The sequence below is a fragment of the Anticarsia gemmatalis genome, chromosome 3, assembly GCF_050436995.1.
Source record: "Anticarsia gemmatalis isolate Benzon Research Colony breed Stoneville strain chromosome 3, ilAntGemm2 primary, whole genome shotgun sequence".
NCBI lineage: Eukaryota > Metazoa > Arthropoda > Insecta > Lepidoptera > Erebidae > Anticarsia > Anticarsia gemmatalis.
Genome location: NC_134747.1, coordinates 5,763,121 through 5,787,835, shown reverse-complemented (window position 1 = coordinate 5,787,835; position 24,715 = coordinate 5,763,121). Strand labels below are relative to the sequence as shown.

Here is a 24,715-nt window from a genome sequence, read left to right as displayed (position 1 = left end):
AAGTCGATGACAGTTGGCGCAGCGCGAGGCATGTGCTTTCTCAAGACACTGCTCACGTTCGGGATTAATGAATTATTAATATTTATTACACACGGACGTGGCATCTGCGGAAGGAAGGAAATCATTTTATTAAGACCACATTACTGATTCTCAAACTAAGGACACCAACATACTAACTAACGCGAATTTTAGATACAAAAGATAATTATAAAACATCGTTTATGTTAATGATTATAAGCTTGCTACCCGCAAATTATATTATCGTGGAAAAAGATTAAGCCTCTGCTTTTAGGGGCTATTATGTACCTATTGAAAAAATAATCTTTATAGTTAAACATCGGATTATTCTTTGTTTTGTTGTAAGTGTATTTAATTGTTTTGAGAACTTCAGACAATTAGTCATAACTAACTAACAATGTAAAGATAAATATAAATAATTGATTAAGATCTTTTAGTATTCCGAATGATAAAATAAACGTTTGCGCCGATCAACGCCCTCTCCGATTAGTCATATACAAAAGCGGCCTGGGTTTACATGTGGCATTCTTTTACAGTAGGATTCTCTTATTGGATTTGCGTAAGAGTTACATTCAGATATAATTTTACGGAGTTATCTGCGAACACATATCATGCCTTCGTCTTCAATAGGCTTTAGTAATATTTGTCAATGATAGTGGACCACTTAGTAATTAATAAAAAATCTCTTCCAAATTAACTGAGAAATTATTTTTTCCTGTGTATCTTGCAATCCAAGTAAGTATAACATATTTTTGTAGTGGCCAGGAATTATCCGCAAAAGTTATAATCCCCATATTTAACCGAATTCAAAAAAAGGAGGCGATTCTCAATTTCTGGCATAATAATTATCTCTGTATCCATTATTTCGAGTTAGGAAAGTACGAAAAGAGCAGGTCCGTTACTGTAATACCTATACTAGAAATGGCTGTAAATAATAAGATCAATAAAACCAAAGAATTTGTATGAAAATATACATTTAATGTAGTTTTTCCAACATATCCCATACCTTTAAATAACCTTATCAATAACAAGGACACGAAAGGAAAAACAAACCAACTCTCAGTCTTAATAACAGACTGACATTTTTTGAGATTGTACAAATAAAATAAAATATAAAAGAGGCAAGTATGTATAGTAAAGTGTTTAGTATTCACATTTTATACAAAAACATTATAAAAAATAATGAGAATTCTTGGTTTTTGATTAAAAAATGAATAACATTGTAACAATACTAATGCTAACTTATTATAGTGAGACTACACTTGGTTATTAGTAGCGCAATTCTTTAAAGTCGGTACTGTAGAGTATCGAGAATTTGACATTTAAAATGTACTGCCAAAATAGTTCTTACAGAGACCGGTAGAGGCGCTAAACAGATTTTAGTGCACATTTTTTATAGCTAGCCGGTTGTGGGTAGTCGATAGCAGTAGAGAATCGAGCTACTGTTTAAATATACCAAGTACTCGGAACCGGTGGTCCTGTATGACAAGATGTCTAGCTGAGAATTAAGCAGGGTAGTTTGTAAGGATCATACCAAGTGGCGATCTTTGGTCCCTACCTACCTATATGAAAAAAGGCGTGATTACAAATAAATTTTGTCTCTATAATTGGTCATGTGAGTGAAAGAGACACCAATACGAATACGCAAACAAAAATAACCAAGTGAGATCTCACTTCTATAGTATGATGTATAACGAATAACAAATTTGATTAGAAATATTCCAACACCTTAATTATAGCGTTATGTCTCAGTTATTTAAGTACTTTACTTATGAAAAGCATTGATTTTGCGCTTACATTTAGGTGACTTCATATTTAAAACGATTTACAAGAGCATAGGTTCCTAACCTTTAGTAGACAACTGCTCTTTTTACAAGACAAAAATATCCAGCGCTTTCTTTACATAATAATTAAAAAACTATTTTAAATTATTTTTTATCTATTGTTTGTTTTTGGAGCCGTTGCCGCTCCCTGCGAAAAACTTTAGTGCTCTCTAGGGGACAGTATCGCTTTCTTTAGGAACCTATGAACTAGGTAATTTAGCCTTCATTAGCTGCCCTAAACATTTTGATCACAGTTCATTAAAAATTAACTGTTTATATTTGATCGTATTTCGCAATAATGAATGCTTGATTTAAGGGCTCATGATAGTTCGGTCATTTCTATATTGATGATAAAGTATTGCAAATAAATGTCAATTAATAAAAAATAAGATAAGATCAAGATTTAAATACATTACATTAGACATAGGATTGAGTTATACGTTGATAAATTTAACTGCACATAAAACTTATAATCATTTTGAACAAAACAACACAGAAAAATAGATTTTTTATACAGAAAATATATTTAGATAGTCATATTGATAGTGATAGTTACTTCACGTTATTACAATATAAGCTCAAGACGTTATAGATTTAGGGTATAAAGCAAACAAAATGTCCCTACAACAGTCTGCCACATCAGTCCATAAATACTCACAATAAATTCATGATTTTTATCTAAGCTACAAACATTTTGCTAATAAATTCCCCTAGGTACAATAAATGTCAAAATATGTATACACTGTCATATTTTCAAAATAATTTTTACATGTACATGTGAATTTACACGCCGAAACGTCGGGTATTCCAAAGTGAAATGCTGTTGTTGCAACGCGAAAGTTTTGAAAGCATTTATATTAATGAAAATAGTATAATAACTACTGTATATTAATTTGAAAGCAATTTTACAATCACTGCGTATTGTTGGTTGACCAATAGTAATAATGAAATAAGTATTTCAAACAAAAAGTACAATTAAAAATGTGACAGTGTACACGTATTTCTGACGTACAATATACATTAGATACAAGATAAAACTATGCCTCAATGTTATTTTTATTATAAATATCCAAAAAATACCCGCTCATGCCTTGCAAAATGAAAAAATAAATACATACATTTAAAATTGCCTGAAGGGGATGCTACAAGCTTTTTAACATCAACTTTAAAACTCGATTTGTATTATTTTTATTCACTTTATAGTCGTCAAGATTTTTAACGAGGTTCTAACCACCATTTTGATTATAACGTGTAAACAGTTAGTAGAAATTGTTCTAAATTCACTAACATGAATAAATGCTTATAAATACATATTTTATATGAGAACGTATTGTCGTCCCGTGGAAATATTAGCCAGTACAGTCAGCAACAAATCAAACATTAATTAAAAATAAACATGACAGATATGTTCGCTTTTGTTGTTCTGAAAATATAAATAAGTTGAACGATTTTCGCTGCTAACTGTACCATTTAAATTGTGTCAAAGGAATTGAAACACCACCAGACTTCTATAACTCTCTCGTAGTAATCTAATGATGATTATATTAAGAAAAAGAAACTGCTGAACACTTACATAGATGTTGATACAGTCAAAAGCAAAAATATGTATACACAGTCACATTTTCAACATTTTTTAAATAAATTTCTAGAATTTAATTTTGTTCATCAACTCTGAAGTAGCCTACCATAACTTGTACCATAACGGCGTATTTATTAGTAGCCAATAGCAAGAATTTAATTGTAGTTTTTATACAAAAAGTACACAGTGATAATCATACATATAAACTTCTAAATACATCGTTTTTATTTAACCCATTTTTGTCCCGCTGCAGGGCAATTCATACTTATATAGATAAATTAACGACCCATCACAAAAACATCCCGAGTTCCCGGGTGGGATTCGAAGTCACCACATGCTACGATTATTGAGGTGACCGCTTTTAACTGCGCGAAACGTGCAGTTTCAATCGTGTTGTATACATATTTTTGTTCGTGACTGAGTTAAAATATAACTGTTGGATGAACACTTAAGACATTGCATGTCATTTGAACTATAAACTATAACAACGACGACAGATTCTATTACATCACAGCCTAATCTTTCCACTAACGATTTTATCATACTCCTCCTCATGTAGAGGCAGGTAGCGGTTTTGCTTCAGATCTAAGTAATACAATTTATCGTCCTTTGCCAACTTTGGGTCGAACGCTTCCTTTTGTAGATCAGTCTTCTTCATTTTAAACGTACCTGTGGATTAAAAAAAGTATTTATTATAGGATCAATAAATCGTTAATTATTTCCGATGAGATTCTCGGGTTAAATACGAGTTTGCGTGAAGCAATTCCTTAGCAATTTTTACGTGAAGTAAAAACTGTTAAAGTTTATTAAACAGGATATTGGTAATTTTTAAGAGATCATTTAAACTGAATATTATGTTCATTGACATATGAAGTGGAAAGCTGTCTGTATTTGTTAAAAAAAAGTATAGTTTTAGGGAATGGTCTTGCATTAGGAAAAATACCGATAATTTCAGAAAAGGTCCCGTTTTGTTAGCAAGTATTGCACTAATTATTTCTTGATGAATGCTAGCAAATCGAATGTATTTCTCTGACTGGTCCTTATTCACTGACAGATAAACGCATAGGCTTGTTATTAATTGCTGGCAGTCAATTATTATTTTCGACCATATACATTCGTTCTTACTGTGATCCCCAAAGCATAGTTTATGAATAATCAAATAATGAGGCGCTCATAGCCAGTAGTGCTCACTGGTCGGTAAACGATCTGTGGGTTAAGCAACCGTTGGCGCGGTCATTATTTAGATGGGTGGCCGCATAATGGTATTTGAACTGAGCGTCTCCGTGCTTCGGAGGGCACGTAAAAAGTCGGTCCCGGTTGTTGTCAACTAAGATAACAGTCGTTAAGCCATGTCAAAGACCTTTTGGGCGGCTTAAACAACTTTGACACTAGGTTGATCACTAACCATGCGATGATAGATAGTTTTTTTTATTTTTTTTATTAGCCCTTTATGTTTCCCACTGCTGGGCAAAGGTCTCCCCTCTTTCCTTCCATAACTGTCTATCTTGCGCCATATTCCGCCACGATGGACCCGAAAATGCCGTTAGATCATCATGCCACCTACGTCGTGGTCGGCCTCGACAACGATGTCCATCGTGTGGTGTCCAGTATCACCAGCCTCGCCCATCTCTCCGGATGCATGCGCGAAACATGGCCCACTCCCACTTCAGTTTAGCGGTTTAGATCTATACTAATATTATAAAGCTGAAGAGTTTGTTCGTTTGTTTGTTTGTTTGAACGCGCTAATCTCAGGAACTACTGGTCCGATTTGAAAAATTTGATTTCAATGTTAGATAGCCCATTTATCGAAGAAAGCTATAGGCTATATATCATCACACTACAACCGATAGGAGCAGAGTACCAGTAAAAAATGTTACAAAAACGGGGAAAATTATGACCCATTCTCTCTTATGTGACGCAAACGAAGTTGCGCGGGTCAGCTAGTAGATAGATAAATAAAAAAAAAACAAAATAAAAACTCACCCGTCATATCCATACTATTCAAGACTCGTATAAACACAGGTCGTGCATACACGGGGAGGTCTCTCGCTAGATCCTGGGCCAGTTTGTCGAGGTCCAGCGAGCCGTTGACATCGACAATACCGCACATGCCTGCCCGCCCCTCAGTGTTTGGCACCTGGACACGTGGGCATTGTACTATCATTGTGTAATGTTGGATACTTGACAATTTAATTATATGTTTGTACGTTCATTCAATGATAGTTTTGTTGGCAAGAGTTTGTTTGTTTACTATGTTGTCTTGTACTTGTCAATATTACATTGTTAGTGCTGACAACTGAGTGTGGAATGAAAAGTATTTGATAGACTTTGTTGTCTTGATAGTTGCATTATATTAGGTTAGAGAAAAAGTCTTTTCGCATTATAGTATGTATGAACTTGTAATAAAATCTCTTTGGCTTCAAGAATCACAAATGAGTACATGGTTCATTAGTTATCTTTTAATGAGCTCGTGAGGTACCCAAATATCGAGCTTTTTTGTGTAGAGAAAAAAAATATTACAAGTTCATACATACTATAATGCGAAAAGACTTTTTCCCCGACCTATTATGTAAAGGCTATGACGAAACTCTGAGAACATATTAATGGATATATTTTTGCTAAACTTAAACACAACACAGTTAGATTACACTATGAAGAAAATGAAAGACTAAAACTACTTTATCAAAGTAGAGTGTAGGATAATAATGCCGCAATTTTAAAATCATCAAGAAACTAGTAAAGTATATCTTTCCATTCAACTAATTATGTCATTTGAAGCCATAAAATAATCTGTTACTTGAATAATAACCATCGATATCTAATAATTGTATCTTATAAGGTTATCCAATAAAAATTTACATACCAGTACACCATAGACGACAGCGTCTCTATGTTCAGCGACCCTGGATATAGCGGCCTCCACCTCGGTAGTGGATACGTTCTCTCCTCTCCATCTGAACGTATCGCCCGTACGGTCGCGGAAGAACAAGTAGCCGAACTCATCCGCTACCAGAATGTCACCTGTAACAGATATGGTAGTTTTAGATTCAAATGTTTTATCATCTAGTTTCATAATGTGACCTCATTTTTCTTATAAATAAATGTCCTACAGTTAAGTCTCCTTCTTTCCTTCTAGCTCTCTATAATGCGATGCTCTCTATATTACAAGCTTGTCACAAATTTTTGTGACCCCAACCAGCAAATATTTTAGGCTTGTATCTACTATACAGATAGCAAGCTTGCACAAGATAATTTGACTCCCTAAGAAATGAGTTCGTTCATGCCTATTAGACCAAACTCGTAAGGCATTTTATAGTAAAATCACTCACTCGGTTCAAGCTACAAGCATACCAAAGTTAACCTCGTCATTCAAATACTACCAACAAGTTCTAGAGCCTAATACATTGCTACAAAGACAGTTAACTCACCAGAAATAAAGGCAGCGTCTCCATACTGGAACACATTGTTGACGACCTTCTTCTCGGAGGCGGCCTTGTCCACGTAGCCGAGGTACTGGCGCGCCGGGTTGTGCGCTTGGATCTTACCGATGAATACGCCCGGCTCGTTCGGCGCCGCTAGCTGGAGGGACAAATATTAGAGACTAGGCGGACTTATTTCATCAAGGCATTCTCTACCAGTCAACAAATGGTTAAAAAAACAAATTTGTGGTAGTATGAGTAATAATATTATATTATATTTTAATTGTATACATTATAATATAACCATAATAGATAATAGATTGATATAATAATAATAGATAAGTTTTAACCAGGGGTGGGGGGACTATCTCACATATGTACATTGACTTTTATGAGGGGCTCGGATAATCAGTTTATGTAAACTCTAGCTATGTTACCTAAATCGGACCAGTATTTAAAATATGAAGCCACACACGCAATATAATGACGGAAGTTTTTTTTCTGCAATAAACATTAATCATAGAAGCATAATCTTAAACAGTAATTTCAAGCTAAGTCCATGTTAAAACCGCAACTCCGAATCGTGCACCGCTTACAATATTATTATAGCATGTTCTATAAACTTTCTCTTCACGTTATGAATTTGGGCAAGAACGAAATAAAAAAAACTGTGTAAGTAGTAGGATCTGTACGCTTTCAAACGCTATCATTTCAAAGACACTTTTTTTAATAGGTAACACGTGACTTCGGCATGTACGTTATTGAATAATTCACAATAACGACTAAGTTCTATGAACTATGTTAGTATTTATCGCACTATAACTAGCGTTCACGTGCTAAAGAATTAATATTGAACGATCTTGTGTCAATAGTGATGTTTGCTTACTTTACTGCCTTACCAATAAACGATGTGATCGGACTAGTTAAATCGTTGTGAAATGTTTTGTTTTGCTATAAGCCTTTACTCACTGACATATATTTAATTGAATTATAGAAATATCACATTAAAACCCGTGAAATAATCTATTATTATATCAAGCCTATATATATATATTTCCCTCGGTTCTCGGGCAACGGTCTTCTCTACAGCCCTCCACTGTAACCTATCTTTTACTCTTGTTTTCAGCTTATTAAATATCTCATAATAATGCTAAAATCTGTTACGCTTTCACGGTTAAACCATTGTACGGATTTCAGTGAAATTAATCAATTTAGTATATGGCCATAGTTGAAGATCCGGGGAGAAAAGAGAGAAAGGTTAACTTTTGTTTCCAAAAAACCTTAATGGACAAAAATATGGTATGAAAGTTTATACGTTTGCCATTTAGTACAAGATAATTGTTATTACCTGACACAGTCCCAGGCCGTTTCTCACAGGCTCGCCTGTCTCCTGATCGACTTTGATGATAGCGATGGGGTACACGTTGGGGAATATCCGCGATACAAAACCGATGGCTCCCGGCGTGCCGTCTGTGTTGGCTGTAATTAAGAATTAATTTCTTCTTATAGTATGATGGACTGTTAATATATTGTACATTTAGACATGTAAGTCTGATTTCCCTAAATTAAACAATTTATTTAAATTCGTGGACTTAAGGAGACTTTACTGAGATAATATCTAGCAGAACAGTTGTAAAGTTTCGAATTATAATAAGAGAAATGGTTTAAACGAAACGCGTGTGTAATTTATACGCCCTTCTAAATATCATCACCTATAACAGATGATTTATAAAAAAGTTACCCTCTTATTCATAAACACACTATATACCTATTTTAGTTATAAAACTACTAAAATATGTTTTCTCTTTTTCATTTCGCTAAGGAGTGAAAGAAACAAAACTCTTTATAAGCCTTTCATAACTTCATATATTTTTATGAATAAGAGGCTTAAAGTATTGAAAATGTTACTTTTAACTAATTTATAAAAATGATAGATCCTATATATTCATAAGTTAAATCAGTTATATTTAACCGTAGTTTTTAAAATGAATAAATATTTACCGATATTAGCATTTCCCTCAGTGGCGCCATAAAATTCGAGAACCTGTTTAATGTTGAATCTTTTGATGAACTCGTCCCAAATCTGAAATTAAAAAAATACGCACATTAATTTTTAAAATAAATAAAAGTATTATGTACATTTAATGAAATGACAATATAATTGTTTTCCAAATATAATATTATTTTATTACTTTCATAATTTCAAAGATAATAATGCTGGACGTTAATTTATTGGCAATTGTTTTTGTATATAATTACGTACTTACTTGCTTTTAACACCTAATTTGTCATAGCTAAAGGCAATTTATTTGTCATATTTTAATATTGTAGTGAAGATTTTTGATTTGATTATTATTATACTGTTTCTTGTTAACTATAATATTTATATTGTAGGTAGTATTCTCTGAAAGTTACTATTCTCATCTCTATAAAAATATTTTATTGCCTTTGTTGTCTGAGATATACTTTTATACATATTATATATGCATACGTAAGATTAAGAAGATTATATATTTAAATTTAAAATGTAAAATAAACTATGTATAATAGAATAAAATATAAAAAAATCATATATAGTAATTAAATTTTTTATGTTCGCAATTCCAATGTAAGCAACTTAAATAATATTATTGCATTCACTTTAGAACTTAATTTAAATGTAATATAACAGAAGGAAAGTTGGCTCGTGAAATAATCTTAATTCTATTTATAAGTCTCCTGTATGAACTTAATTAACTATAATTAATGTGGGCGAAGATAAGATCAATTTGTTATAATAAAATTATGTTCTGACATATTAAATGACATGATTTATTACTTTTTGATATAATAATAGTATCTAATATTTAACCCTGTGTCACTTGAACACGGCTCTATATCTATACTAATATTATAAAGCTGAAGAGTTTGTTTGTTTGATTGTTTGTTTGTTTGAACGCGCTAATCTCAGGAACTACTGGGCCGATTTGAAAAAATATTTCAGTGTTAGATAGACCATTTATCGAGGAAGGAGTATAACATCACGCTACGGTTATTAGGAGCGGAGTAGCAACGAAAAATGTTACAAAAACGGGGAAAATTATGTCCTATTATCTCTTATGTGACGCAAGCGAAGTTGCGCGGGTCAGCTAGTAACTTAAAAAAATAATAATATAGGTTATTTTAAAAACCTGATCTTATGACCAATGCCTGAGTTGTCAATGACGTCGAATTAGCATACAACAATATTGAATGGTAATTCTTTATTTTAATATCATAAATACAAAAGGTTTTAAAATAAAGCCTGGATGACCTGACTTTTACTTAATCACCGAGAGCGCTAGGGTCACTTGCCAGAATTTGATTTCAATGCTTTACATGTCATTAATATTGATATGATTTAATTTTGGACCGGCACACGTCATACATACAAAAAACGGAGTTATTTAAAAATTATTGAACAAACGGTGAGGGTATGGTAAACCCATGTTAAGTAGATAGGTGTAAATAATAATAAATATCATTGGATAACTCACACATGGACATCTGATATCCAACTAAGCAGAGCTTGTACTATGGTAACCAAATAGCTGATATACATGCTCATATACTTCAAAATACATTCTTATATAGATAATTTGACAATCAGGCTCAGAACAAAAACTCATCACTCAAAGATTTGTCCCGTTATCCACCACATGTGGCGCTACAGTTATTGCGGTAAGGTGACCACTTTAACCACTACGCCAAACGTGCAGGTAGAAAATTTAAAGTGTATGAAGCCAGTATTACAAAACATGAATATCAACAAAATATGACTAAATACTATATTCTTAATACAATAATCGTTACGTTACTCTAATTCTACGCGAGCAGTCAAGTAGTCTCACGGTCGTTTTTTAACAAAAAGATTCTATTCGTAACTTCTAACACAAGACTGACATCTCATGGCTGAGTTTTTAAGTACAGTATTGAATCAGACTTCGAATAAATATTCAATACCTCTTTGTACAAAAAATTACTTAAACACTATAGATTTCATGTTCATAGTAGTTTCATATATATTTTTTCCATGTATATCACATTTATTGATCGTATGTATTTACATAGGTAGCGTGACGCGTCACTATTCAGTCAATGCTAATTACTACTATGGAATTTACAATGGATCGCTAAATAATACTAGTAAGTCGTATATTGAATTAGTTTAGGGTTGCCATCCGTCCGGGTTTCCCCGGATTTGTCCTAGTTTAGAGGGCATCCGGGGAAGGTTTCAAAATTTTGGCGAACCAAGTATATTCACCGTTCCCCCACTCATCCCGTCGCGGTTGCTCTTCTTGTTGACATGTCCGGCTTTCGGACTCTAAAATCCGGGGTTTTACGCGTCTTGTCCGGTTTTCCAAATTTAAGATATGGCAACCCTAAATTAGTTAGAACTAATAATAACTAGTACCGAAGTAAAATCCACAACATGAATTAGTTTTCAATGTTCAAAGAGCAGATATACCATTTATATTAGTAGTTCAGTCAAATAAGGTGATTTAAATCGAGTATAAGACCCGTTCACAGTAGAAGTCTTGATAGTTTAAAATCGCTTTGTAATTTACTAATAATATCCACTTTAATCTAGGAGACGAATTATGCGTTAATTGGCTTGAATAATTGCCGGCAAGGTAGAAATGTCGTTGGTTTAAAATCATGGTCTATGGCAAAATTATGCTCATGAAGAAATTTCCACAAAGCTATGACTGGATTCAAATGGGAAGGTTCCTTCATCATGCTGTGTCGTAAACGCATGCTGGATCGCATAACCCGTTCATATATGTATAGTATTGTATAGAGATTCAGTAGTGACGGGTTAATATTATTGAAAATAATAATGAAAAATCTTATTTTTTAGCGTATATCTGAACTTTAACCTGTTACATAATTAATATAATTATATAAAGAATTTATCACTTGAACATTATTATAATTAATAACAATTACCACTACTTGAAGGAAAAGTGTTTTGTTTTTGTTACTATAGATAATATTTTGCAAAAATAATACTAGGAAACGTGACGCAATATATATGTCTCAAAATGAATAATGTAATGAATTTCTGTGTCTACGTCAATGCCAAGTGAAATACAAAAAAACTAATGAAAACCATTAAGTATAGGTACATAAATACCCAGTCATTTATTCTCTTTCAAGCAACCAGACATTGAGTGTCCAGTTTTGAAAAGGCACATGTTACATTGCAAATGCATAAACGCCCGCCTTTTTCGATATTACATTTAGGGTTAGGTATAACTTGTTTATCTGAAATTTTTCAACGAATGTAAAGTTCGCAGAGCAATAGGCTTTTCGTCAAGGTTAGATTTTTTCCCAGCAATGGGACGAGGTACAATCATTTGTCTTAGTCATAAACTGGATATCAGTTTCAAAAAGGTCCACATATTCCTTCTAAAAGATTTTCTAGTTAAGTTAGGGGTACAAAAAACTGTTCAATATTAGAACGTTCATTATTAATCGACAACCTATTTTATGCACCCCATTGATTAAGAAATTTACAATCTACAGCCACTTAAAGAAGAAAGTAGATACTATAATTGTATGTAAACTTGCCTGTAGTCGTAGTCCATTGCCGTATATGACGCGAACGTTGTGCTGACTGTCTGCGGGCGACGGCGGCGTAGCGAGGATGTACCGGCACATCTCGCCTATGTAGTGAGCACCCTGAGAACCAAATAATCAGTAAATTAATACAATTTTCTCTGGTTCTCTATACACGGCTACGGTAATGAAGTCTTGTGCAGGACATACAAATCAAGGCAAAAAATAACAGAGTGAACTTTAGTGTGAATCTTTCCCAACGATATAATAAGAAGAATTGATATGGACCTATAGACATGTGGGCCATACAGACATATAGACAAATGGGCATCTGTGATGGCACAAAACGTACAATCTCTGAGAATATGACAACCATCATCGTCATCTTTGATAGCTTTTACATCTGCTGGGCATAATATGACAATAATACGCAATAATTAAAAAAAATATGAATATCAAAACAAAAATTCTCCGATCAATCTTGAAAAATGGTAACTGCAAATGTAAAAAACACTATACAGATAACTTTTTCTTAGATCGAGAGTTTTCTTTTTAAAATATAAAGACTACAATTAAAATAGCGGTACATTAATAACAGAATGTAAAACCGTAAAGTTATGTACTGTTACCGTAATAGCGTGTTATCTTAACACCTGATGCTAAGTGCATAATCGCAACTGCAATTAAATGAGACACATACATTCATCTGCACAATGTAATGAGCATAAACGCTACTCTTATGGTCACTATTGATGTTTTTTTGCTATAAGGAAGATCGTAAATCATAACTTTAGTATTAAGTACTTTGTATTTTATGGTTGATTTTCTTAGAAGCGTATTAATACAGCTACATTCAATACGATCACGTTGCTACAGTGATGTATCTTTTTAAATACCTTATTACCATTAACAGGCCTACAGGCTGCTAGGTATTGTTGTTCGACAACTTAGTAAAGACCCTGGGAATGGACAATTATGTACGATGATGACGATTATCTAAATTGTAAGTAATACTTCTGTGTGTTTCCGAAATTATCTAGATGTATTAGGCAGGCCACCGTCGGCTGCACAAAGCCTGTCACCGATGTTCTAAATTCTGAATGTTGTATACCTTCGTTAGCCCCAAACGTAGCATGCAAAGCTGCCAACTAAGTAACTGGACTATAATATAATTAAATATAATCCCTGTAGCTTTAAACCTCAGAAAATTCTAATGCTTTGACCACTAAGTCTAATTTCAATTATAAAGGCTCATATGTGCAAGAAACTAGTTTGTCCAGGGATAATAAAATCTTTTTAATGATACACGTGTTACGTGCAAACAGCATTGTTTCTATGCAACTGTAAAGAAAAAACACAATCCGTCTAATTATTTTCAATGTTCACTCACCGTGGCATTATATTTGGCGCAATCTGGGAAGTACTGCGAAGCGGAGAATTTCGCCTTTATTATGACCGTACAGCCGAATAGCAGTGCCTGGCCGACGCTTATAACACCTCCTGCAGTGTGGTACAGTGGTAGAGGACAGTAGAGCCTGTCTGTAGGTCTTAGGCCCATGAAATGGAGGCCGGCTGTTAGGAATACGAATCTGAAATGGTACAAAAATATTCTTTAGTTACTGTATACATTGTCTGCGTTTAACAACTGCCGAAATTGATTTTGTTTGTTGTTTTGTTTTTAAAAAGACCAACTCCCGCACTAAAAACTGCTCTTGTGTCACGGGGTCGTTTACAAACACAAAAACAACCAGACCCAAAACAACTTGTTGTGGATTGCACAAATATTTGTTCCGTGTGGGAATCGAACCCACGACCAATAGTAGTGGCGTACATAATTAATATATTATTGACTTGTTCAATAACAGTTTCTAACTCACAGCAATTTTCTAGTCCTTTCCCTTTCATTTTTCTCATGATTGATAGTCAACAATTTAAAAGTTAGTGGCAGCACCCGTGGCATTCATGGAAACCAAAAATTACTCATTTCAAAGACAACTAAAGGATAACGGTGTTTACCTATGCAGCAAATGCCACTTTTATATTATAAATGCTTCTTTTACAAATGTATAATAAGTACATTGTATATCAAACACGCTAATTAAATTCTAAAACAGACTTTCTACGTAACGTAACTGCTAATTAAATTCGCGATAAGCATACAAAGTCAAGACAAGGCAATGGATAAAGTAAATGACATTCTGAATGCTAATCCTACTTTTCTTATGGCGTGAATGTCATTTCATCTGGTTCGATACAGCTATTTTTGAGTAGTGAAGACTACCTCTTTGGTCTAGTGTATCGCTAGTGAACGAGATCGTAGATGCGATTGGTGACCACGAGGTCTCGGGTCCGATTCCCGATTTTCTGATCTATATATGGTCTCGACGTGCTCCGTATATGGCAATAAGCATGCCCCCTATCGCAAGGGAGTAACATTGTAATAAGCAAAACGTGAGTATATTTCATACAACCCTGCCTTCATCTCCGGATAAAACAGGCGTGAAGTTATGTACGTATGTATGTATGTATGTACTAAAACGATCGTTCCACTCATAGTCACACGCAACTTCACACAAGTGACCTCTCACTATCACGTTTAGTTTATTACTGTGACAAATAGATTACAGGATGGCACATCTTCCATACATTTGAATCGCTGTGTACCGACAAGCGTCCTTGCGTCCATCCTCTTCCTTCATTTAACGGGAAGAAAGAATTTAGAAGACTTCACTTTTCAAAAACGTACCGTAGATCGATAGAGAACGAAATTGTGGGGAAGGTCAATGAACTTTATATTTGAGAATATAATTTTATAACATTGCGCTACAGTGTCACAAAAATCCAAGTAATTTGTTACCCAGCATCATTTGTATAATTGACCTGCTTTTCGTGTTTTCAAAACGCGAGGTCGAATATAATGAGCGTAATGACGTACAAATTATATTAAATTTCTTACCTAGCGTTTGAAATGACGGCTGCTTTAGGTAATCCAGTTGTTCCGGAGGTATAAATGTATAGAAGTCTTCCTTGGAAACCATCGCCAAGACCCATGGTCCAAGGTGCTGGTGGTGTGTTCTCCAAAACGTTGGTGAAGTCTGTAATGCCATCGCCACTGCTTTCGACCTTCGGGTTAGAGGTGTTCAAGGGCCTATGTGTGAACTTGAACAGTTTTAATCCTGGATTTAGCTCACCCACTACGTCTTGGACGGCTGAAATATCAAAGAATAGTTATTAAAACAGGCAGTTGTTTAGTCGTATGTCTAGAAGAACCATGTCGACAGGAAAAGCTGTAAACCGCTTGCACTTAAAGATTTGATACACTGCTGCACTTTATGCAAGCCTCATTTTGCAATTTACTTTGTTAGGTTCAACATAATCTGTGCCCTTGTTTAATACTGAACTAAGTTATATTCATTCACAATTACTAGATTTATTTCAATTCTAAAGAATATTATCCAAAAAATCTGACTCACGATCGATTTCAACTACAACGCTTCATTTAAACATTTCTTCAACAATGAACTAATGCGTCTTTACGTCACATCGTTACAATTTAAATTTACTTTTAAATAATAGTGCCCTATTAATTCACGTTGTAACATTGTCTACGAAGGACTCTATGTAAAGCGATCGTGGCGTAATTATACGTGTTAATAGGTGTCATGTAGTGTCGTTAGTCTAACCGATAGAACCACTAACCTACATATTTGTTGGGTAATTTGAACATTACTTCCGTTTTATTACGTAAGAGCTACATCCTATACAAGTTCCTTATTAGTAGGGTTATCTGTTTCATTATTAAAAACCTGTACTATCTTACTGCTTATTTTTACTCTATATCTTCAATATTTAGTTGACGAGTTCGGTAACGCATGTTAACTATATTTTCCAGAATTCAAATCTTACCTCCCAAAATATGTGTTAATTCAATTGGTTATATGGTAGTTACTTCTGTGAAATTATTTTGTAAAATATAAATAGCTATAGTATATAACAATGTAAAGCGGATTTAGATTTTCATTGTACCCAAGTTAGTCCGTAAGCCAGTGACAGATTTTCACGACCAATTTCCTCTCAGCCGATAATTCGTAAAATGCTTCAGAGAGTCGCATTATGACGCGTTGTAAACGTCAGCTGCGGCTCCGAGGGTGGGTTGAGCAGTGGCAAGCGCCCAAACACGTAAAAATAAAAAAAAATTTAGTCATTTCCTCCCGATTGAAAACTTGATCAAATTAAAGTTAAACCAATATTTCGAAGAAATAAAATCGTCAGCTGGTTATACAGTGGTGGATTATACGTCAGCTGGTCACGCAAAGATGTAAAAAAAAAAAAAAAGTTTAGTGATTTCCTCTCAAACGAAAATTTATCAGATGATAGTTTATGTATTGTTTTTAATAAATAAATTAGTCAGCTGGCTGTATGTAGGTGGAATGTTTGTCAGCTGATGACCTTAAGGTGTAACGTAGGAGCAAAGTAAATGTATCAGCTGACGTGTTTTCCCCCAACATACTGCCAGCTGATTGTTTTAATTACTTACAGGATCATGTCAACAATTAGTACAACTATTTTTTTTCGGGAGGAAATGACGTACTTAAAGTTATTCAACATTATAGTCCGTAAGCCAGGCGCTAATTTTCGTCAGTTATTTCCTCTCAGTCGATAATTCGTAAAATGCCAGAGAGTCGCATTATGACGCGTTGTAAACGTCAGCTGCGGCTCCGAGTGTGGATTGAGCAGCGGCAGCCGCCCAAACACGTAAAAATAAAAAAAAAATTTAGTCATTTCTTCCCGATTAAAATGTTGATCAAATTAAAGTCAAACCAATATTTCGAAGAAATAAAATCGTCAGCTGGTTATACAGTGGTGGATTATACGTCAGCTGGTCACGCAAAGATGTAAAAAAAAATAATAAGTTTAGTGATTTCCTCTCAAAAGAAAATTTATCAGATGATAGTTTATGTATTGTTTTTAATAAATAAATAAGTCAGCTGGCTGTATGTAGGTGGAATGTTTGTCAGCTGATGACCTCAAGGTGTAACGTAGGAGCAAAGTAAATGTATCAGCTGACGTGTTTTCCCCCAACATACTGCCAGCTGATTGTTTTTATTACTTACAGGATCATGTCAACAATTAGTACAACTATTTTTTTCGGGAGGAAATGACGTACATAAAGTTATTCAACATTATATTTAATGTGCAAACTAAAATGTAAGATTCTCTGGCAATGTTTCGATTGAATATTAAGTTATTAAGCTGCGTTTAGACGTGTATAGTATATTGTATCTAACCTGTTACTCGCATGCAGTGTGGCCAGATCGTGGGATATTTTTCCCTCCACTTTGCTGTTTTTAGTGTACTTAGATGAGAGTGTGTGAAAAAGTGAGGTAAAAATATTCCACCATGTGGCCACACTTCTCTTAGATTTATTGTCTGTCCCCAAATATCCCTCCATCGCCCCTTACGGTGGTAACTCGTATATTATTTTAGTTGTACCAGTTCGGGCATATCTATCCTCACCCAAGGCTAGGTATAGTTCTGGGTTTTGAAGTATTATACGTGCTAGTAAATAAAAGAGAGGAAAGTGAGATGAGCAGAAGCGAAAATGAAAATGATTAAATTACCAAACATAATTAAATAACTTTTTTTATTAAATCTTAAGCATTATTAATTTCAATATTGAAAAATTATAAATTAATTGATTAGCTCAGCAAAGTATTTATTTATTTCTATTCTTAAAAATCGTAGTTCCCATAAAAAAAAATATTTCATTGAAACATTGCCAGAGAATCTTACATTTTAGTTTGCACATTAAATATAATGTTGAATAACTTTATGTACGTCATTTCCTCCCGAAAAAAAATAGTTGTACTAATTGTTGACATGATCCTGTAAGTAATAAAAACAATCAGCTGGCAGTATGTTGGGGGAAAACACGTCAGCTGATACATTTACTTTGCTCCTACGTTACATCTTAAGGTCATCAGCTGACAAACATTCCACCTACATACAGCCAGCTGACTTATTTATTTATTAATAACAATACATAAACTATCATCTGATAAATTTTCGTTTGAGAGGAAATCACTAAACTTATTATTTTTTTTTACATCTTTGCGTGACCAGCTGACGTATAATCCACCACTGTATAACCAGCTGACGATTTTATTTCTTCGAAATAGTGGTTTAACTTTAATTTGATCATGATTTTAATCGGGAAGAAATGACTAAAAATTTTTTTTTTATTACGTGCGTGGGCGGCTGCCGCTGCTCAATCCACACTCGGAGCCGCAGCTGACGTTTACAACGCGTCATAATGCGACTCTCTGGCATTTTACGAATTATCGACTGAGAGGAAATAACTGACGAAAATTAGCGCCTGGCTTACGGACTATAATGTTGAATAACTTTAAGTACGTCATTTCCTCCCGAAAAAAAATAGTTGTACTAATTGTTGACATGATCCTGTAAGTAATTAAAACAATCAGCTGGCAGTATGTTGGGGGAAAACACGTCAGCTGATACATTTACTTTGCTCCTACGTTACACCTTAAGGTCATCAGCTGACAAACATTCCACCTACATACAGCCAGCTGACTAATTTATTTATTAAAAACAATACATAAACTATCATCTGATAAATTTTCGTTTGAGAGGAAATCACTAAACTTTTTTTTTTTTTTTACATCTTTGCGTGACCAGCTGACGTATAATCCACCACTGTATAACCAGCTGACGATTTTATTTCTTCGAAATATTGGTTTAACTTTAATTTGATCGAGTTTTCAATCGGGAGGAAATGACTAAATTTTTTTTTTATTTTTACGTGTTTGGGCGCTTGCCACTGCTCAACCCACCCTCGGAGCCGCAGCTGACGTTTACAACGCGTCATAATGCGACTCTCTGAAGCATTTTACGAATTATCGACTGAGAGGAAATGACTGACGAAAATTAGCGCCTGGCTTACGGACTAAGTATTATATCTCATCTCTTTGCTATCGTAATATTGAATAGCGCACACAAGTTATTAAAAGAACTACAATAAGTTTATATTATTTACGTTTCAAGTCCCATAAGTAATGCAATCACACATTTTTACTTAGGTAGGCTACATTATTTACGCAGTTCCCAATAATTCTGTCTGATATTAAATTTGAGACGAGAGCCTCCTTCACTGAATAGTACGATCGTATCCGTATTAGTGCGACGACACACAATACATATCTAAACGATCTTGTCAAGTGTCACCATAACCGTGACCTCATGATAATACTTCTAAACGAATTACGAAATTTGTTTATATACAGAGGCCAACCGGTTTGTTCAACCCGGCTGAGGATTATTAGATTTTTACTTCAACGATAGAGGACAAATACGAGTATTTTTATGAAGAACATATTAAAACTATATTGTAATTTGTGTGCAAGATATACATACTTGAAGCGCAATCGGCAATTTTTTGATGCATTGTTTTTTGAGGGATTTAAAAATATCATTATTTTATAACTGGTTACTTATTTTTTTCTTTTATTTTTATTAACTATTGAAAGCTAAGCTCATGCAGAATTTTATATCTAATTCTAGATGGGACAAAAGCTATCGTTCTTTAAAATTTTATCTTAATCGCGTAATTAGTTAATCCGTGAAAGCGTAACTAAATTACTTTCTTATTTTTTACATTCGTAAGTACAAGCAAACTATAGAGGTTATAATTAATCACAAACTATAGTATAATGTTACATACAAAGAATTCCTCGTTTTCATAACATCAGCAGACATATGATATCAGTATAAACTCGCGCTATCAGACGGCTTTACACATCAGTTCAAGGTTCATTATTCACTGACTTGTTTGTAAAACAATAGAATACTTCGATTAAGTATTCGTATTTACTTTTGCATATATTTTAAGGCATAGTTTAAAAATTGGCCATATGCTCGCCAGATATTACATGGGACTAATATTGACATTATTAGCAAAGCGTTAGTACAACTTTGCTAACACCTTCAGGTACGATTGTCGTAATGTTATGTATGTATATAGTCTAAATAAAGAAGTACAGTATAGTAGTACGCTGTAGTATCTAATAATATAAAGCTGAGAGATTTTTATAGTAAAATTTTACGACAAGTGAGTTTTAAGTCTCACATTTGGTCGGCAGTTACATGATGATTTCTACGCCAAATAATATTTAACGATACAAAATACTAGAAGTCTCTCGGTGACACGTACAATACGTCTACTTATGGCCATTTGTTACAAAAAATACTTTACTAATTACATCTAATATAGTAATTAGTTTTGAGGCTCATTAGAATTCCTTAGTAGGTGTATAACCGAGACTCAATATTGACAATATTAGTCTAGTATTTAAAATTTACATTCATACGATTTGATGAAATACACGACACGTGTAATATGACGACTGTTTACACTATTTACCCGCGACACAAAGGAGAGTAATGTGCCGGAGAATATTATTTCGTGGGATCTGCAGACCAAACTTAATGATTCTTATTTACTTGATTTCGTTAGTCGTTAGTTCGATCGCCAAAAACCCAAATAATGAGACATTAGTATTCACATGACCAGGCGTATAAGTGGCTAATTTAATTTCTTATATAAATAATGGAGGAATACTTGCAAATGTACGGTACCCCTACATTCATGTATATTCAAAGTTTAAACAAGCTGAATACTAAGCAGAGGAAGAAGGCACAAAAAGTACTATTATTATACTTTTTGCCTTTTATTTGGTGAACTTAAACACCCCGCAATTGTTTCTTAATTATTTTGCTGTGAGTTTTAATACTCGCAAGTGCGCATTTACTTGGTTATTGAGAGATTTTCATAAAGAAGTAGCTACGACAACATAATGATAATTTTGTCAGTGGATTCTATAGATTGTGTTTAAGGAAAATATGTGTTGACTATATACGCAAGAAGTTGTCTCTCTGGCTTCTAGAACCTACTTAAATTATTTTAGTTTTTATTTGTGTAGTAAAAGGAAGGAGTGAGTGGAATAAAAGTGGCCTTTGAAACCATTTAGTCATATAGGACATGTCATAAACTACATTATAACATTTACAAAGGTCGATTTGCAAGTCATAATTTTATTATTTCTGTGAATTCTGAATTATGGCTGTTGTACTAAAAAAATAATGTCTTTTCTTTGATTTTTGTTGCTAATTTCAGTAATTACAATTATCTTTTGTTGCAATCTTGTTGAATTTGGATTTCAAACTTACTAACAATTAACACAAAGAACAACCAGAGCAAAAAAAAATATGGATCAGCTTTTTTTTGCATCCAATTACCAGCAATTGCACCCCCGATTCTTAGAACAGTGATAATAGTGTTAAGACTATAGTAACGATTGCAACATTGTCAAATTTCAATAGTACATGCTAATCAAAACTTACCTGACTGGTATTCATCGGAGAATATTAGCACATCGCACTTAGCGACATTTATCGAGTGTACGAGCGCCTTGCCTCTCTGGTTCGTATTGATAAGAGGAGTTATAGCTCCGAGGCGAGAGTTACCCAGCCAGAGTCCTGGCTGTTGGGGACAGTTGTTTATCATCAACCCCACAATACTGTCCTTCTTTACACCATTGGCTTTCAAAGCAGCTGTTACACGTAAACTGAAATCTTCCACCTAAAAACCAGTAATATTTTAGTACAAATTTTCCAACAAGCATTAGTAATTTATACATTAGGCCTAAGTTATAGAAATTTTTCAATGCATATGTTTCTGATTTACTTCTCTAAATTGTTTATTTCCTTAAGATTAAAAACAAATAATTATATTCGTTTTTCCCTTGATGGTATACAGATAACACAAATGGCAAACAAAAAAATAATTACATGTTCAAGTTTTAATGTTCAACACTTATTTATGTGAACCCTTTTAAATAAACGTAATTATGTTGAATTAAAAATACCCTTTGTTGTATTGCAAAGGTAAAGGATAAATAAAGGCAAGGCAGCTTGAATGTCAATGTAAAACTCTTGTATGACAATATCCAACGCACAAAATAACACAAAAACAGAAATAAAGATAAAAGTGATAAATGTAGTTAAGTTTGTACGTCTTATCTTTAAAAAAAAAGTATTTAATGAGATGCTCTTGTTATCTGATCTCATAAAAAATAAAACGGACAAATTGCTGACACACATTAGACTACAGAAAAAAATTTGCTTCCCGCACTAATGAGTTCTTTATAACACAGTTTAGGGTATTGTTGATAATATATTGTTTTCCAGTCTTCACTAATTTATAATTATATTATTTATAGCAAGTCTAAGGTGAGTGCGTCATTATTATCAGTATTGTATGACCTACCTGAATAAATTACTATTAAAAAGAGTTTATTGAATAATTTGCAATAGTTAAAAAATGTTAAGCATATTCTTTAGTAAAAGGAAAAAATTAGAATATTATAAAAAAGTAAATATCTTGAACTATGCTCTCTATTACAGAGTATTTAAATTTTCCATTGTTCTGTCCAAAATAAAAGTAAAATTTGTTTTTAACACTGAGTCGAAGTGATTAATATAGTAGGTATATTGGCTCTGCTAATTACTTTATTTCAGTTTTCAAACAATAGTTATTACATAAAAATAATTACAATGGACACAGATTCAACCTAAAAACATTGTCTGGAGTGGTAGTACTTTGACCTACTTATAACTTTGTTAACAATCAAATCCACATTATAGTATCTCTTTATTTATCATTTTATATTAGTCAGCCCAGTTTGTTTGTTCTTTGTGCAGGTAACTGACCTCTGTATACCTAAATATTATTTGACCTTTGGAGATACAACTGATAAAGAATATGTTTTCCAGGTACAATAACAAAGTAATTACATATTCAACATCTCCGAACAATTGTTTTAAAGAATATGGATGTAATTATATGAAAAAGAGGTCATAAAATTTACATAAAAAATTCAGTAAATCATTTAAAAAGTTATTGTACTGACAGAAAACAAAAAGTGACAAAGTTGATAATAGCTGGTATTTTAATAGCAGCACATGGTGACCAGAGACAAAACTTTCTCTTTTCGTGGATTTGCAATTTTAAACTGTAAATCACTTTCTAACTGATTGTTCAAACCTAGAATTGGCAACATAGTGTAATTGAATATAAACTCTTCATACTATACACTTGGGTTTCCACTGTGTGGTAATATGTCCTGTGTGTGTACAGCACTTGAATTGTAATTGTTATGACAAAATACTTTGACCTGTTGCATTGTTCTATCTAACCTGAGGTTTATCAACATTCATTATTATTTTAAAATATAATATTAGATCAGAAACTATATTTACCTCCTTGAAGGACCAAACTTCATCTTGGAACAAGAAACACGGTCTGTCAGGATGTCTATTCACAACATCATGAAATATATCTGGTATGGATAGATTTCTTTTTGCATATGTTCTAGTTGTCCACAGTATGTTTACGTATGAATATAGAGCTCTAAAATAAAACAAGTCAACACATCAATCACCAAGATTTACAGTTACTGTCACTAAGTACCTACTGCAATTATGGGTCATCAAAACATAAAGTAAACAAAACTCGAGTGAGTTTTTTATGAGACAAAAGATCACTGAAATGACTTTGTAACCATTTGTACTTATTGTACCCATTTGTTGAACATTGTCGTTTATAAAATTGTTACGATGACGTGCCAGTTTAGCACCCTTACCTTAAATCTCGGGGAGCAGTCATCAGGGCGACGTAAAACCATCTTGCGTGGAATACAAGAAGGTAAACAATTCCAAATATTGGCAGAGCTAGGAGCATACAACATAATCCTTGGGACATCCACAAAGCGGCACAGGTCGCCGCAATAGCGGCCAATACGAGCACCATCGCGACTGCCTTTCGCAACGAAACGCGTTTAACGACTGAGCGACGACCCACCGCGATTATGGAGCGCCGCCGCTCTTGTCTACCTTGCATTCATTCAATCGACAGCTCTCTTCACTCTGTGCGAAGACTTGTTAAACAAATTAATTTCGAGAAATTGCAACGGATGATTTTTGAATATTTTGTTGTATTTAGTTTTTAACAGTACATGGACTATATTAATAGAACTTTTACATAGAAATTTATGTAAGCATTACAATGAAAGACTAGACTTTAGTTGTGTTTCAGCATTTTATTATGAATACGCAATGAACATCGTTTAATTTTTTGTCAAATTCGAGCAAGTTTGTCACAAATGTCATCTGATTTTTTCTGATTGACATTTGCGTATAGTTGCTTACTTTTCATGTGT

The 24,715-nt window shown here is 33.6% G+C and overlaps 1 protein-coding gene across 1 annotated transcript; it reads right to left on the bottom strand.

Annotated features, from left to right (window-relative positions):
- Positions 1–963: 963 nt before the first annotated feature.
- On the bottom strand, positions 964–24,608 carry LOC142987311 (long-chain fatty acid transport protein 4-like). Its single transcript, XM_076135986.1, has 12 exons — positions 24,140–24,608; positions 23,757–23,907; positions 21,840–22,077; positions 15,376–15,628; positions 13,810–14,008; positions 12,432–12,542; positions 8,841–8,922; positions 8,188–8,318; positions 6,849–6,999; positions 6,284–6,441; positions 5,404–5,557; positions 964–4,089 (listed from the first exon to the last, which is right to left on the bottom strand). Exons 1-12 carry the CDS (start codon positions 24,394–24,396, stop codon positions 3,929–3,931), a joined length of 2,046 nt encoding a protein of 681 aa, XP_075992101.1. The 5' UTR covers positions 24,397–24,608; the 3' UTR covers positions 964–3,928.
- Positions 24,609–24,715: the final 107 nt, after the last annotated feature.

Coding starts and splice junctions, on each gene's coding strand:
- LOC142987311 (XM_076135986.1), bottom strand. CDS start 24,396: ATGCAAGGTAGACAAGAGCGGCGGCGCTCCATAATCGCGGTGGGTCGT. Junction 22,078..23,756: donor AAGTTTGGTCCTTCAAGGAG/GTAAATATAGTT, acceptor ACTGGTTTTTAG/GTGGAAGATTTCAGTTTACG. Junction 7,000..8,187: donor ACGGCCTGGGACTGTGTCAG/GTAATAACAATT, acceptor TTGTCCCTCCAG/CTAGCGGCGCCGAACGAGCC.